This window comes from Betta splendens, chromosome 1 (genome assembly GCF_900634795.4).
Source record: "Betta splendens chromosome 1, fBetSpl5.4, whole genome shotgun sequence".
Lineage (NCBI taxonomy): Eukaryota > Metazoa > Chordata > Actinopteri > Anabantiformes > Osphronemidae > Betta > Betta splendens.
Genome location: NC_040881.3, coordinates 8515841 through 8531231, shown reverse-complemented (window position 1 = coordinate 8531231; position 15391 = coordinate 8515841). Strand labels below are relative to the sequence as shown.

At 49.4% G+C, this 15391-nt stretch overlaps 1 protein-coding gene across 1 annotated transcript in view; it reads right to left on the bottom strand.

The window, feature by feature from the left end:
• Positions 1 to 187: 187 nt before the first annotated feature.
• Positions 188 to 15391, bottom strand: part of ntn1a (netrin 1a) — a 34694-nt gene continuing 19490 nt past the window's right edge. Inside the window, exons 3-6 of the mRNA XM_029146003.3 lie at positions 10942 to 11091; positions 9878 to 9931; positions 4050 to 4124; positions 188 to 2465 (exon numbers count right to left, since the gene is read on the bottom strand). Of these exons, the coding sequence (XP_029001836.1) occupies positions 2137 to 2465; positions 4050 to 4124; positions 9878 to 9931; positions 10942 to 11091 (608 nt within the window). The 3' untranslated portion in view covers positions 188 to 2136. The remainder of the gene's footprint in view (positions 2466 to 4049; positions 4125 to 9877; positions 9932 to 10941; positions 11092 to 15391) is intronic.

Sequence of the window (15391 nt, the reverse complement as noted above, 5' to 3'; positions counted from 1 at the left end):
TGGTTTGTGTCTGTGGTCTCAGGATTTTTGCCTTCAACACGTTCGGGTCTCAGTGATCAAATCTACATAGCATTGTTTTGTCTTATCAGCGTTTAATGTCACAACAAGGCAACCGGTAAAAACATATATAAGTTACATGTAGATATGTAAGTTTGAAGTTACATAAAAATATTCCAACACAGACAAATGATTTTTCAATGTAACACAACTTTATTTCAACTGAAAATCTGAATTTAGTTCTACCAGGTTGGCGTGTTCAGTAGTTATTTCCTTCTTTAATGGCAACGACCTAAACAACCGCAAGTAAAAAACAAAAGTTTAAAAAGACAATAAAATCCACAATATCTTGTCATTAAATATATTCATATATAATAACCATAATATATTAGTACGCATTGTAAAACCACAGTGCAAAAAGTCTGCAGTGGTGACAACTAAACAAAATTTACAATTCATAGTATGAACACAAAGCAATACTCTGACAGGTACGTGTGTAGCATCTTATGTGGAAGGTTGTCGAAGCGTTGCTCAGGAGACGCTTTTCGGATGGACAACGTGAGGCCGGGACGCTAGAGGCGGAGCCTTTGGGGCGTGGGTTTGACGCCAAAGAGCAGGAGCACGTGTGAGACGGAGCATCGTCATGGGAACGCTGGATCATCTGTCCTGTCCGGCCCAGCTGATTAGATTCCTGAATTAATCATAGTTAGCGTTTCAGTCCAGATCCTAAGTCTATGTGATTCTAACTATGTGCTGATTAAAACCTGCCTCACAGTTTTTGTGCTAGATGTATTTCTCGTAGATTAACAAATCCCAGGAACATCAAAGCTCCTCAACGTGGGGACGGACTGAAAGGAAGCCGGGTTCATTGGCGACGAGTGAGGATCCACTGTGGGCCTCTTTTTTTTTTCTCGAACCTGAGCGCTGTTTTTGCCTCGCTTTCCTAGGAGACGTCCGGACTGAGCTGCACGCAAATAAATGAGCAATGTGGTTTGAATCAAGCAGCGTCAAGTGATTGCAATTCAGCCCGTTTCTCCCTGCGCAAGTGTACAAGTGAAGAGAATTAATGTGACAGGTCAATGGGAGAGTGCGGCCTGTGGCTGCTCGCGCTGGAGGCCTTTGTAGCCAAGGTACAGTCGTGCTTTGTGTAGAAGAATGCGTGGAGCGCGCGCGTATTTATCTGCCGTCTTACAGTACTGAAGGAATCCTTCTGCAGGAAAACGAGCTGACGGTGAATGCGAGGAAAGATGGTTTTAAAGGTGTGGTTTAAAACTTTTTTTATATTCACTTCCTGTCAGTGTTGTGTTGTCAGTCCACTTTGCATCATGGCCTGGCTTTGAGAACCCATTCATATATATTAGCTCTACTTAAACACAGACATGTATTTTAACAACCTCTGGTCGCGTGAGTCGTTCGTTAAGCTGCTGGAGATGGAAATAGAAAAAAAAAACAACAACAACAATATAACGTCATCACAGTTGCTCCGAGTTCTGAGGATGAAATCGGATTCAAATGGTAACGGTGGTTTCATCAGCACGTGTTCACATGCAGGTTTGGACAAATCCCGGACCCGATTTTAGACTGAAGACTTAGAATGAGCTTTAGGTTAATGAAGGTAGAAATGCTTTCGTCATCACTGTTTGAACGTAGAGGTTTTGGAAACCCAGCGACGCATCACTGAGGCCTTTTGCATTTCTGCGGCTTCACCGAAGGGAACTCAACGACACGAGCTCGTTTTTTTATCTTCACAAGCGGAATCTGCGCTGAGGCAAAGTCGCAGTGGTTATTTAAGCGCCGGAGGATGATCAGAAAAACGAACCCAAACAATACAATAATTTCATACTGAGATAACAAAAACAAACACAAATAACTTTATATACTGGTAATAGGTGCAAATTCGGCAAATCCACATGAGACGCGTCTCAAAGTAAAATAAACCATAAACACCAAATCTGCTGGGTGAGCTCCTTCAACCAAAGTTCACTAGAAAAACACAAATCATCCTAAATAACTCTCTTCATGCTTCTACACAAAAGCAGCGACATACACAGTCTCTTCCCTGTCCGTGGGCCTCTGTCCGTCTCTCTCCCGCGCTCGGCACCGCCCGCTCGGCCTGTTCTTCCTCCACCGCCTCCCCGCCTATGGCTTCTTGCACTTGCCCTTCTTCTCCCGCTGCTGGAACTTCCGCAGCCGGCGCGCCCACGTGTCCCTCCACTGGATGACCAGGCTGCCCTTGTCGGCCACCACGCCGCTCTGGCCGGGGGAGTCCTCGTCGTTGCCCAGCAGCAGGTACTTCTTGCCGGGCTTGATCTTGGGACACTTGCAGGCCACGTCCTTGGCGCGGACCCACAGGAACTGGTCGCCGCGGCGGATGCGGCTCTCGCCCTGCTTGTAGACGGAGATGATGTTGACGGTGAACTTCCACCACTCGCCCGATTTGTCCGCCTTCAGGATGTGGACCTGGACGGCTGAAAACGGCCGAGGAGCAGAAGACACGGGATGAGAGGAGGAACCCTGTGATGCTTGAGATCATGTCTACTGTCTATGTCCTGTTAGGACTCAGTGAATGACCTCTGGACGTAATGACTACTGACCACCTGCTACTTTTCACCCTCTTGGCATCAGCTGATGCTGTTCCTGGACTGTGTGCAGTGTGGGCGTTAGCAATGCTGCGCTAACGTCACCTGACCTGATGGTGACCTCGGCCGCACCTCACACCTGCCTGCTGCTGCTGTCTCATTGTTTGGACGACAACCCAGACGCTGGGACGCTGCGGGCGTGAGTTCCGACATCCCCGCCGCCTGCCCGCACTTCACTGATGCTTTATGTGCGTCTCTGCACGTCGACCGCAGAAGCTTGTAGCATCGTTTTTCTGCACAGCATGCGGCCTGGCTCCCCTGCTGATCTATTCAACCCAGTCCAAAGCTCTCGCTCTCTCTCTCTCTCTCTCTCTTGTCTTGTAGAATTACATCACGTTTGACTTTTCCATCATCTTCCAGGCATCTTGTTCTGCTCTGGTATAAATCATGAATGCGCTGCTGCAAACTGTGGACGGTGGTGACGGCGGGGAGAAAGTGGATGATGACACGGGGGATGATGTACTACTTAAAACTAACAGTGGACAGATGGACAAAAAAATGTGTTTACAATTACTGCCTTCTATGACACGTGAAGGGAAAACACAGTAACTCACAGACATCCATGAAAATGCATTTGCTTTTGCAGGCAGGGCATATTTTATATTGCTCCATATGAATTCAAATCAGTTGGTTCAAATATGCAGAACGGAAGGTCTCAAGTCTGTGGAGATGCACCTTCAGTGCATTGGGGTCTAAATCTGTCAGGATGCTGCCAGATGTTACCATGCAGATGTTGTGTAGCTGTCATTATAAATGTTCTGTAAAGAACATGCATTTGTTAACGGCGATCTGCTTTGAAATGAGCTATGTCGCTGACACATTCACACATTCTTCTCACGACACCGGCACCAAGGTGGGCCCCCCACCCCCACCCCCGACACCTCCAAATCCCTGCAGAACAAAGCCCCGGGCCTGTCCGTCAAGCCGCTGACTTATGCTGCGGGACACCTCGACTTGCTTGACCGATTCGGCCGCCTGACTTAAATGAGGGGAGGGGACGGAGGGGAGAGGTCATGTGTCTTATCCACACCTTGAATGGCGTGGCGGACAGGAGCTCCCAGGAATGCACCGGGGGACGCGTCGCCGGAGGGGGGAGTCAGGATTTCACAGGGAGCCCTCGCTGTCCGTCACAGCGGCCTTTCTCCAGCCCTTTCTCTCCTCCCCTGCAAAGACCTGCTCATCCTGTTTGATCTCTTGTTTCTGTCCTGAGTGAGTCATCAGTGAACTGCCCTCCCTGTAAACGCGATCGCTCGGATAGACGCGCTATTCGTCAGCACCGTAGAGGACGAACTTGTTTTTCTAGCGGAGCCCGAGTCAATACAAAAATCATCTGGCGCTTTCTTCCACCACAGCATGTGTTTTAGAGCTTTCCTGCAGAAACAAAGCCGCCTGATGAGCCGCCTGTTGACTCACCGTAATCTTTCTTGCAGTACTTCTTCATGTTGATCTTCAGTTTGCCTTTAGACGCTTTGCAGTAGGAGTCACAGTCTGCAACGACACGACAGGAGGCGATACGGTGAGAAGTGTGTGTGGACGTGACCACGTGGCTGCAGAGCTTAATGTCATGTGAGAGAAGGTGTGTGAGTTTTAAAAAATGTAGACGCTATGAAACTTAAACCTTTCTCATCTAGTTTTTAAGTACAGTACATTTTAATAACTATAATTATAACTTTATTATAAACAAGTCATGCTCTACAAATTATAAAATAAAATATTCAAAATACTATACACAGGCTGGATTATCTACAGTATATCCACATATCCATCCATCTATATCTATAGATTGGCTGGATATTTTATATATAACACTTGTTTCCAATATGAGTAGAGCTGAAAGCATTTAGGATGCTGTGTCATCTTTATAACAGTCTAATGTACATGTTGAAGGGCCACTGCTGGAATAATCTGTCTGTGTGTATTCTTTTACCCTCTGACGTGTGAGAGGGTGAGGACTTCCCTGCTCCATCCACCCACTCAGTCCAGGTCAGGCTATGGGAAAGAGCCAGGCTCCACCCAGTTCAACCCCCACCTCCCTCCACATCTCACCTCGCTTGTCACCTCATCCCCAACCTCCCCACAAAAAAAAAAAAGAAAATACAACAAAACCCTGGACTCACTTCAAGGCCCCAGAAAGGACCACGTCAAGCCTTTTGCATTTATTGCAGTGCGGACAGGGGAGAAAAAGCACAGAGGGCTGGCAGCTAGTTGAAGGATTGGGAGGTGGGGGCTGGGGAGGGGGTCAATGCCACACAAAGGGAGGTCAGGAAGGGAAAATTAGCCATCCATGAAGCAGCAGAGGAGCCTTTTTAAGAGGGGTGGGGGGGGGTTGTCCACTCTAGATGCCGTGAACAAATAAATACCTCACACAGGCAGAGGGGGTCAGCGAAGATGCTCCAAGGCCTTCAAGCTCAAACACAAACCTTCATGTATCTCTGACAGGTCACTGGGTCATTTCACCACATCTGCATCTCCACTGAGGAAAAATGCTACCAGGTCCAGTTGATTTATTGGCTGGATCCAATCCACAAAGCTCAGGTCTCATATCTCCAAACCCTGTAGCTCAGGGGTCTCAAACCGGTTCCATCGAGGGCCGCTGTCCCTGCTGGTTTCACAGCTCTCTCTGCTGATCACCTCGATCAGGTGTTGGCTTTCCCATCTTGGCATTGACTGAACACACCTGGTCAAGGTGATCAGTGGGAGCTGGGGCTTGGAAAACCAGCGGCCCTCAATGGAACCGGTTTAAGACCACTGCTGTAGATGCTGCGTTTGCTTCCCTCGCCATCTACGCTGCGCGTTGCACCTCTCCGTGTGCATGCTTTCATTTTTATGATCGATTACCATGAGGTGAAGGAGGCAAAGGCACCCCTCCCCTCCCCGGGGTTCAGAGCTACGGTGATTACCCCATGCTGTGCTGTCACAGCGCCAGCCACGTACGTCATGTGACATGACGCCACATCGCCGTGGTTTGCTCCTCCTCTCTGTCCACCAGCTCACCCCCAACTGGGATAAATTGGATCCAGAGTCTCCCTCGGCGCTGAGCTGAGCTGTAATGGACAGTGGTGGAGGCAGAGCCGTCAGGCAACGTGAATATGAACGCACTGCATTGTTGCGCCGTGCCTTTACTCTCCTTTATGCTCTGTTTGAATGCGGTTGCCCGGGGAACAGCATGATGAGAAAAATGCACCCCCCCAACCTACAAAAACGGAGGGAGGCGGCCTGGTGGGGGGGGGGGGGTATTTGTGCCGATGGAGAGCAACGGGGCGGAGTGGTCGACAGAAAAACACAGGGAGAGGGAACTTAATCAGGGGTGTGGGAAGAAGGAGAAGAAGAAGAAGAAGCCTTACAGACATGTCAGCGAGGCCACATGGCCGCTAATATAGTGGAAAACAGAGAATAACGAGCAGAAACAGAGGAGTCTATATGAGCTGCTCCTGATTACCATGTAAATGATGGTGGAGGGAAAAGACGCTTTGTTTGCTCATAACCCCCCTCGAGTCCATCATGATACTTCCCTTTGATAGCCTTTCGTTCCCCATTAGTGTACCCCCGAGACGCAGCTCCAGGCCCTGCTGAGAGCACCCCGAGATCCCCATTTAGGGCCAGGCAGTCCCCCACCGAGAGGACAAATGTTCCCTTTGTGCGCCTGTTACAAGCAGGGGAAGTGGGAGCAGTCCGGTAGCACTGAGCTAAAATGTGCTCTGGGTGTTCTGAGCAGATGTAGTTACTGGCGCGCTTTGTTTCCTGCCTTTCAGTCCGACGAGGAGTGTGTAACTGAGAGGTGGACCTTTGGCCCTTCTATCAAAGTGCTGTACAACCAAGCTAATCGTTTTCATTTGGGACCCTTCTTACTCGGGCTGCTTCCCGACGGGACAGAGTCCTCACTGTACACGTTTGCTGGTTCCAACCAGACCTCGGCTGTTCCTAATGACCAGGACTTTGGTAGATTGAGCCACAAGCTTTAAACACTTGTGATGTGTTTGCCTTAATTACAAAATACACGCTCTCCTCTGAGAAACCTTCAGTGAGCATCGATCAGACTGAACCAGACGGAAGACACTTCCATTACAGCTTCATTATTTAACATTGTATTATTAATTATCCTAAGTTTGATTAAATCCAATAAAACCTCAATGTCTAGAAATCTGAAAGAAGCAATAAACATCAACAACATCATCTAAAAACGTTTTAGTTTGTGTCACCCGAGATATGGACCCCGAGCATGAACGCGGTCACCGAGAGCAGAGGCACCAGAGCGGTGAGGCAAGCGGTTCAGTTTCTGCCTCAAGCAGAGTGATTGAGAAACAAATTGCAGCAAATAAAGCATGTAATTAGATTATGGAGCCCAGTGGGCTGCCCTGCCTTTGGCCCCCACACCAGCGCTGCCCAGTGCATCCAGTCCAGCAGGGACGCGGAGGCGAGGAGCCCTTCGCTTCTGCTCACAGTCCCATCAGGTGGGTCATCGCCCGCGACCGCAGCCGGTGAGTTTAGGACGAGTCAGCGCTGAGGATTAGCGCCAACATCAACTATTCAAAGGAATTTTGACTTTCTGAGATTTTAATCCTTTTCCATTTACAAGGAAAGATGATTTACATGTCATTAAATCATTTTTGGACCAAGGAGCTAAACTAAATTACAGTTTTATCTTGATAATAGGAATTAGATCTTGTGTATTAAGGCTTTGTTCCTATTACTTTTCTCACTCTCGTGCATCATCAAGAAATCCCATGTTGACATAACTGTATAGAGCAGGGGAGTCACAGGACGTGAAACAGGGTGTGTGCAGCACGCTTCATGTCCAAAAAATCCAAGGAGGGACCCGTCACAGGTTCTGATCACTTCCAGCTTCACACACACACACACACACACACACACACACACACACACACACACACACACACACACACACACACACACACACACACACACACACACACACACACACACACACACACACACACACCTATGACTAAACCTCTTGGGCCGATTCTCCGTCTCCTCATCATCATTAGCTGCTTCCACATCCTGTGTGTCCCGACGGGTCCGGGGCGGCCGTCCCAGGGTCATCGACGGTTAATCTCCTCCACATTTCGTTGCCGCGCAGGCGTCTCTGTCACGACCCGTGGGAGTGGTCGGGCCGCGCCATCCGTGACCTGCCGGCACAATGTGTGTTTTGTCTGGGCCGCGCCATCGGAGGTATCCTCCATGCATTCCATCCATCAGTGTAGTCGAAAAGAGAGGGGGGGTGGGGTCTGCGGCTGCAGGAGACAAATTAATAACCGCCCCCTCCATTCGCCACCATCACCACCACCAGACACCTGCCTTACAGCTGTCAGTCCGACACACACATTTTACCCCGGTGGCATTTATTCCCTGCGTGTCTCAACTCATCCGTGAATCCTTCCACACCCACAGCATCTTTTTCCTTTCCTCCGCCGCAGTTACTTTGTAGTTTTGAATTTTTTGCTTTTGGGGGTTTTATTTAGGTTCCTTTTTTTATCCTGTTTATGCTCTTACTTCTCTATTGTTCTCCACTTTTATTGCTGTGTATATTAACTGTGATGAATAATCCCTGCTCTCGTCCTGCTTGCATTATTAGTAATGCAACTGTTGAAAATTTTGCTACAGCAAACAATATTAATATTAAATATATATATATATATACATATATTATATATGTATATATATAAAAAAAATTATATATATATATATATATATATATATATATATATATATATATATATATATATATATTATATCTCTCTCTCTCTCTCTCTCTCTCTCTCTCCTCTCTCTCTCTCCTCTCTCTCTCTCCCCCCCCCCCTTTTCCTGCTGTCCCTTTTTGTTTCCGGTCTGTAGCTGTCAGTGAGGCCTGCTCCCCGCCCATGTGTTTGCAGTTCCCCCTCCGTGTCTCATGGCTGTTTGAACACTGGCCCCCTTTTTTGCTCTGTGACCTTCTGAAGAGGCTCCGAGGGTGATGTGTGCGTCCTGCCGTGGCCCAGCAGGACGCTGGTCTGCTCACGGCTCGGACGCGACCATCGCGGGACATCAATCAAGCTGCGCCGCGCCACAGTCTGCTTCATCTCAAGCTCCGTGGCCCCCGCGGACGCGGAGGGAAATTCCCGGAGATCTTCAGCATTATTAGATTTTCAGCAGCTTTGTAGGTTGTGTTTAGATTAGTTCAATTGCACAGTTTAATCATCCAGATGAGCTACAGGCTGGATTTCAGTGAAGTGAATTTTTTAAACTGTTTTAAATGCTAAAAATAACTATATATGTTGATCACATCTATAAATAATAAGATACTATGGGTCCACAGTTTACTTTAAACAAATGTACAAAAAATAATGTCAATTGTTGTGCAAGGATCAAACAAATATAATCCTGTGGAACCCACAGAAAAACTGAGAGAAAAACGTAGGACTACATATGACTTCACCCCAAACGTGGATGGATTCCTGACGAGGGGCCCAGAGAAACTCCAGATATTCCAGCACAGCACCACCCACAGTGTTACGTGAAGACAAAGCGTGAAACAGAGGGAGACTAAGGAGGTGGAGGAGAGCAAAAGGAGATGGAAAGTGAAAAGAGAAAAAGAGGTGGAGGAGGGTCGGGGGCGCGCGGCATCTCCGCTGTGCTGTCAATCAAAGGCGTCCAGAGGACGTTGGGGACCATGGAGGGTCCGGCAACAGCTGCGGGAGCTTCTCGCACTGCTAACAGGCCTTTAGCCTTTCGCTAACTTCATGGGTGACACCGAGTAAACGTGCCAACGCTTAGCGCCACCAAACAATACGCAGGCATTCTCCTGTTCTTGGCATCCGTACAGTTAAAAGACTTTGTGCTCACTTTGACTATTACCGCAGTCACTGCGCCGCATCCCGCAGAAATAGAAGTTTGGAGAGATGAAAAATCATCAAATCAAACAAGCTGCGAGGCCCCAGCGCTGCTCAGCAAACCAACACCCCACTGCGCCGCAGTTAGACTGCTTAATTGCGAAAGCGTGAGAGATTAAAGGCGGCGCATCCCAGAGCTGCTGCTAATGGAGTTAATATTCATGGCACCCACCAAGGAGGAGAAGGCAACAGGGATCCAATTTATCCCGTAGTCTGTTTTAACGCTGGTGGAAAAATATTGTGGTGAGATGTGGAAGTGTAGGAAAGATCCCACACTCATTTCCATATATACAGTACCATGTTTTCCTTGAGGCCCAGCGTCGGCTCTACTGTATGTGTAACTCTACTCACCCGACGGCTCCTCCGTGCTGCTGGATGGAGTTGTAGGAAGTGCAACAGGAATCTCTGTCCCCCGGGAGAAACAAACACAAGGAGAGGTTTTCAGTTTAGCCTTTTTTGAGGCACATGTTTTCCAACCTTCTCAAAGGACTGATGTGCTAATATAACATTTGAAATCTTTTCTTGAAGCCCCGCACCTTCCATTCGTGTGTATTTCAGGCCTCAGACACGGTTTGTAGCCGTATCTGACAGGTAACGGGGTTGAAAAAAGGGGGCAGAGACAAAAGGAAAGAACACCTCCCACAAATCTAATCTAGGTGTATGACGCATGCAGGGAGAGGACGGCACGCCGGCAGCAGAGGTGCAGAACAGGGGTGGTGTCAGCGGTGCGAAGGTAAAGAGAAGTAAAATACATCACATTCATGACTAATGTGCACCATAAATCCGCATCGGTGGAATTATTTATTAATTAATTGGACGGGGCTGGAGTCTATCTGCCTCACCTCCACTGTTTCAGGTTCTGAGGAATAAAGCCGTCGGATGACTTCACCGTACATTAACATGCCGTGCGCACGGACAGATTCACTCCTCGTGAGACTTTGATCTAACCTCCCTTTTAAAACGCCCGGAGCCCCAATTAAGGCGTTGTGTGAAGAAGCCGGGATCAATTTGCACAAAGCAGCGTTGCTATGATGCGTCAGGAGGCTTTAGCCTTCAAGTCCGAGGGCATTTGTTTTGTGATCAGGAGACAATGAAAACAAGACTGATCCTGTGATTCAACCCAAACACACTCTTAGGCCTGACGTCAACGCCGTTAACAGCGATGTGTCTTCACCCAGATTTATGGAGATCAACAAACCAGGAGGCTTCTGCTGCTTTAACCTTGAGCACCTTGCTTTAATAGTGTTTGTTTAGGCTGGTGGATTTACTGGTACTAAAGAGATGAACTGTATTGAAGCAGTGTGGGTGAGTGAGTAGCTTAGGGTTCCAGTGCGGGTGATGCTGAACATGCACATCAGCCGGCGTGTCTCCCTTATAAAAGTGGACTGTGCATGGTCAGGACCGGTCCCACGTACTTATGCAGGGCGCAATGGGCGAGCGGCTCTGCTGGTAGCCCTTAGCACAGCGGTTGCACGTGATACCCGTCACGCCGTCTTTACAGGGACATTGTCCTGTGGTTTGGTTACAGGTTTTGCCAGCGGCGCCCACCGGATGGCAATCGCATGCTGTGAGGAAACAGAGGAAGAAAGAGAGGCAAAGTGAGTGGTTCGCACACGCACAAACACAAACACGGGGGGGGAGATACAAACACATAGTGAGGCGATCACAGCGGTGGTGGTGAGAGGCAGACGGGGGCGTGCACAGAGACAGGGCCGACACAACACTCAGCCTGCGGCGGGGGCTCGCGGGCCCTCGTCCATCCCGCTCGGCTAATGGGCCAATTAGCTAACTGGCTAATTAGCTAACCGGCTAATTAGCCGGTAGCGCTACGTCTGATAAACAGTATCGGCATAAAGCAGCGCAGTGCTTCGCTGCGTGCGCGTGAGGTAAAGAACCGCGGCCCCAATGATAAAATAATGGAGGATAACTCTAATTGCCTGCTTCTGATGAGCGTCGGCTTTTGAACGCCAGCGTCTGTCACATTTCCGCCCGAACTGGGGGGTCTATCGAACACACATGCTTCAGGAATGTAATCGTTTTACAATTGCTCGCCCCGATCCAAGCCCCTAATTTATTTCACAGCCGAATCCCTGTCACGTTGGGATCAGTGTCGAACCGTCGTCGTCCGACTTGTTTCTTTTCATCTATTTTGGGAAATGAATGACTTTTGGCAAGAAGAGGCGGCTGAGTTAATGGTGCTGCTCACGGTCTAATCCGGAGCAGGACGGGCCTTGTTAATCTGTCAACATTTTTGCTTCTCTCCCCAACAAACCCTCAAAGCCCAACGTGGTGTTTGTCACCAAACTCTCACCACTCGATTTCTCATCGAGTAAGTGTGTTTCTGTTTGTTCCGCGTGAAGAGCCGGCGTCGCTGACTTTCAGCCTCGTGGTTCATTAGCCGCCCCTCCTGCGCTGCGTCAGGGGGATCTCAACATGTACTTTGAGGTTTTGGGGGGTATTTAGTGGTTTGGCCTGTGTATTTTTGAGCTGAGCTCCGATGCGACAAAATCCCAGCTTTGAGACGATCGGCCCCATTTTCGGCGCAATGCGTTAAAAATTTGCAAATCTCTGAATGAAAACCACACGCTGCTCGTTATGGAGGTTTCACGTCACAAGGCCGGAGGATTGTTTCTGGGTGAACTCCATTCATCTCATCGTATGAAAAACACCAGTTAGAACGCAACCGTGCTTTTCATAATGAAATACGTCAAGAATTCTCCTCGATTCTGTTTGTTGAGTGTTTTTAGGTCCAATTTGTGCTGTGTGATACAAAGCGATGCCTCCCGAGCTCCCGCTCCGCGTCCCAGCAGGCCGTCCTTCACTCTCTCCTGCTTTTATCTCTATTGCTCGTTTCCTGCTCTCCGGCTTCTGTTGCTGTTCTTATCTCTCCTCCCTGTGTGTGTGCGCAAGGGCCCGTGTTGTTCCCCCGTCTTATCGCAGGCCTTAAAGTATGTGTGCCTGCTAGACGCGCACACACACACACACACACACACACACACACACACACACACACACACACACACACACACACACACACACACACTCAGGAAGCCCAGTGAGCAGCGTGACGGCCGCCCCAGCACGTCTTCAGGCCTGTAAATCTCCAAGCGCGTCAGGGGAGAATGGATGGTAACGTGCGTCTTCAGTCGGAGCTTCAGAGAGCAGGGCTTACATTGTGTGTGTGTGTGTGTGTGTGTGTCTGTGCGTAGCCACGGCTCAGAGTCCCAGAGCTGCCAGTAAATCAAGGTGCACGGCACATGGGCTACAGGTGGGGAGCGCTCCCCTCTCGCTGACTCGCTGTCCACCCCAATGACAAATTGGTTGACTGCGTGCCTGGATGACCCACCTATGGGCTGCAGTATTGGTTTACTTGGGGCGGGAGTGAGAGTTAGCGGTTTAAGTGTGTGTCCACTTAGCGGTTAAGTGCCTGTGTGCTTTACTTCATGGCTACTCCAGATGACTCGGGGAGATATCGGCGCAAGAGGCCCTTTTGGGGGAAACTGACACAAGTTTACGATAAGAGCGTGGGCCTGCTGTCTTTTCCAGCCTGTGGAGAAGGGATTAGTGCTATATAGCTTTTTCCTCGATAAAGACAACAACCCTGACACTGAGGAGGCCATGAGTTAAATGGAAAAGCTGGAAAAGAGGAGTCTGTAATTGCACAATGTGAGAGTTTTGAACTCCGCCAATAGTTTACCATAAAGCAGGCGTTTGAAGTCTGAACTGTGCTCCACTCGGTCCGTGCCAGTAAGAATAATTTGCTGGCCCTGGAGGGAAGCCAAGCTACCCCGGCCTGTGTTCTATTATAATTAGGTTCCTGCTCCTCTTCACAGAGAAGAAAGACACAGCACCACACATAAACAGCTTGTTTGTCTAATGGGGGGCGTGTCCAACTCCTTGTGCTGTCAGCGATCTGTTGATCTGTTTTATTGATCCAGGTCTTAAACCTGAGATTGAGATGCTGGGTTTTTGTGAATGAGGTGTAATGTGTGTGTGTGTGTGCGTGTGTGTGTGTGTGTGTGTGTGTGTGTGCATGTGTGTGTGTGTGTGTGTGTGTGTGTGTGTGTGTGTGGAGCTCTTAACTGAAAACATGCTCAAATCCAAAGCTAGAACTGAAGTCATGAAAAACAATGTTTTTCAAATACCAAGCATTTTACATGTGGGCTGATAAAAACCCTGCAGCGTCAATGAAAGACACATGCTGGGGAGGGAGGGGGGGTTAAGGATGACATCTGGAGTGAAACCGTTTTTATTTAACGGTTGATGCCCAGATTGACGTGCGGAGGCTAAACTCAACTCACCAGTCGCAGCCTGGTACAGACTTCATGTCAGGACCAGACACGATCCGTAATAACAGCTGATTCACGCCGTCGCCGGGTTCTCGCGCCGTTCCTTATCTCCATTCTGCGTCAGAGCGGTTCCAGGACCACCCAGAGTCCCACTCATACATATGCATGTCACACGTCTACAGGCTGGAGCCCATTGACGCCTATTCACTGTTTACACACTCGCTCCGTGAGGCGTGAAGTTATGAATATAGGCGCTAAACCTCCGCCTGCTGTGGAAACGAGCTGCATTCTGGGAGAAGCGGACGCCTGCGCTCCGGCTCGAGGGGAGGCTTCGATAAATAACCGGACCTCTTAATTTGCTGTCACGTCGGCTCAGCGCTCACGCCGCTCGAGCAGCGGACAGAAATTAGCGCTGCGCTTTGAGTTTCATTGAGTCCTGATGAGTTATGATGCGGTAGAACCTGGCCCTGGATCCGACGGCACACCAAGGTGCTGGATCTGGGTGCGACGACTGGATACAGGGTCTGCTTCTCAATGGACCGGGCTCCTGCTGCCAGCTGCAGGAATGTGCATCATCTCTATGTGCCGATCAGTCGTGAAGCGTCTCATGCAGAACGCACCACGTGGATCCAGTGCGCCGTGCGTGATCGGTGCAGTCCAGATGTCAGACGTCCACATCAGCGGCGCTTTTCACAGCTCTTGACTGGTTGTTTTGACTTTCACGCCACAGCTCGGTGATTAATTAGTCATTAGAAGCGGATTAATCTTGCAGTAATAGTCTAAGGCATGAGAGAGTTCATTTGTCACATTATTTCACTCAGAAACAATAAGGTAATAATTATCAGAAGCAGGCTGGAACACAAATGTGTTCGTTAGAGGAAACCGAAAACAAATCCGCAGCTGCACGCCGAACGTTGCCATGAATCAGACTTGAGCTTCGGTTCTGGGAGTTTAAGGGAAGCAACGGGAGGAGACTGGGGAGAAGCCTCCACCTCTCATCCAGGCAGACACTGCAGAGGATGGGGGTTAATGAAACGCCACGTCCCGACGTGATGAATGTTTGTTTGCATTCCTGCTCGACAGGGGAATGGGCCCGAAGCCACCGAAGGCGTTGGTGTCAGAGTATCGCCCGCGAGCGGCTGCCGGCGCTAATGGGCGGGGAGCTCCTTGTGCATTTGGAAATGTGGGATTTAATGGGACAAAACCGGGCTCCGTGCGTCCGTTTGACGGGGAACCGACGCACGTTTCGGAACTGACTGATTCTTTTCCAGCCTGAGCTAATATCGGACTCTCCCGCAGACGCGCTCCTTCCTCAGAGATGCCGCCTGTCAGGCTGACGGGTCGGTCAGTTTGTTTGTTTAGCTGCCGCTGAATGATACGAAAAAACGCAGGCTTAAACTGTCAGCGGGGAGCTAATATTTCCCTCAGGAGCGCCGCGCTGGACGTGCACGCGGCGGAGGTGTCTCCGGGCTTGTTTGCACAGGGATTCGGCTTCTGTTATCTTTCCCTGCAGCTATGGAGGAGGTGAGAAAACAGAGCCTCTGTCTTCCCGGACGCCCCCTTCCTCCTCATCCTC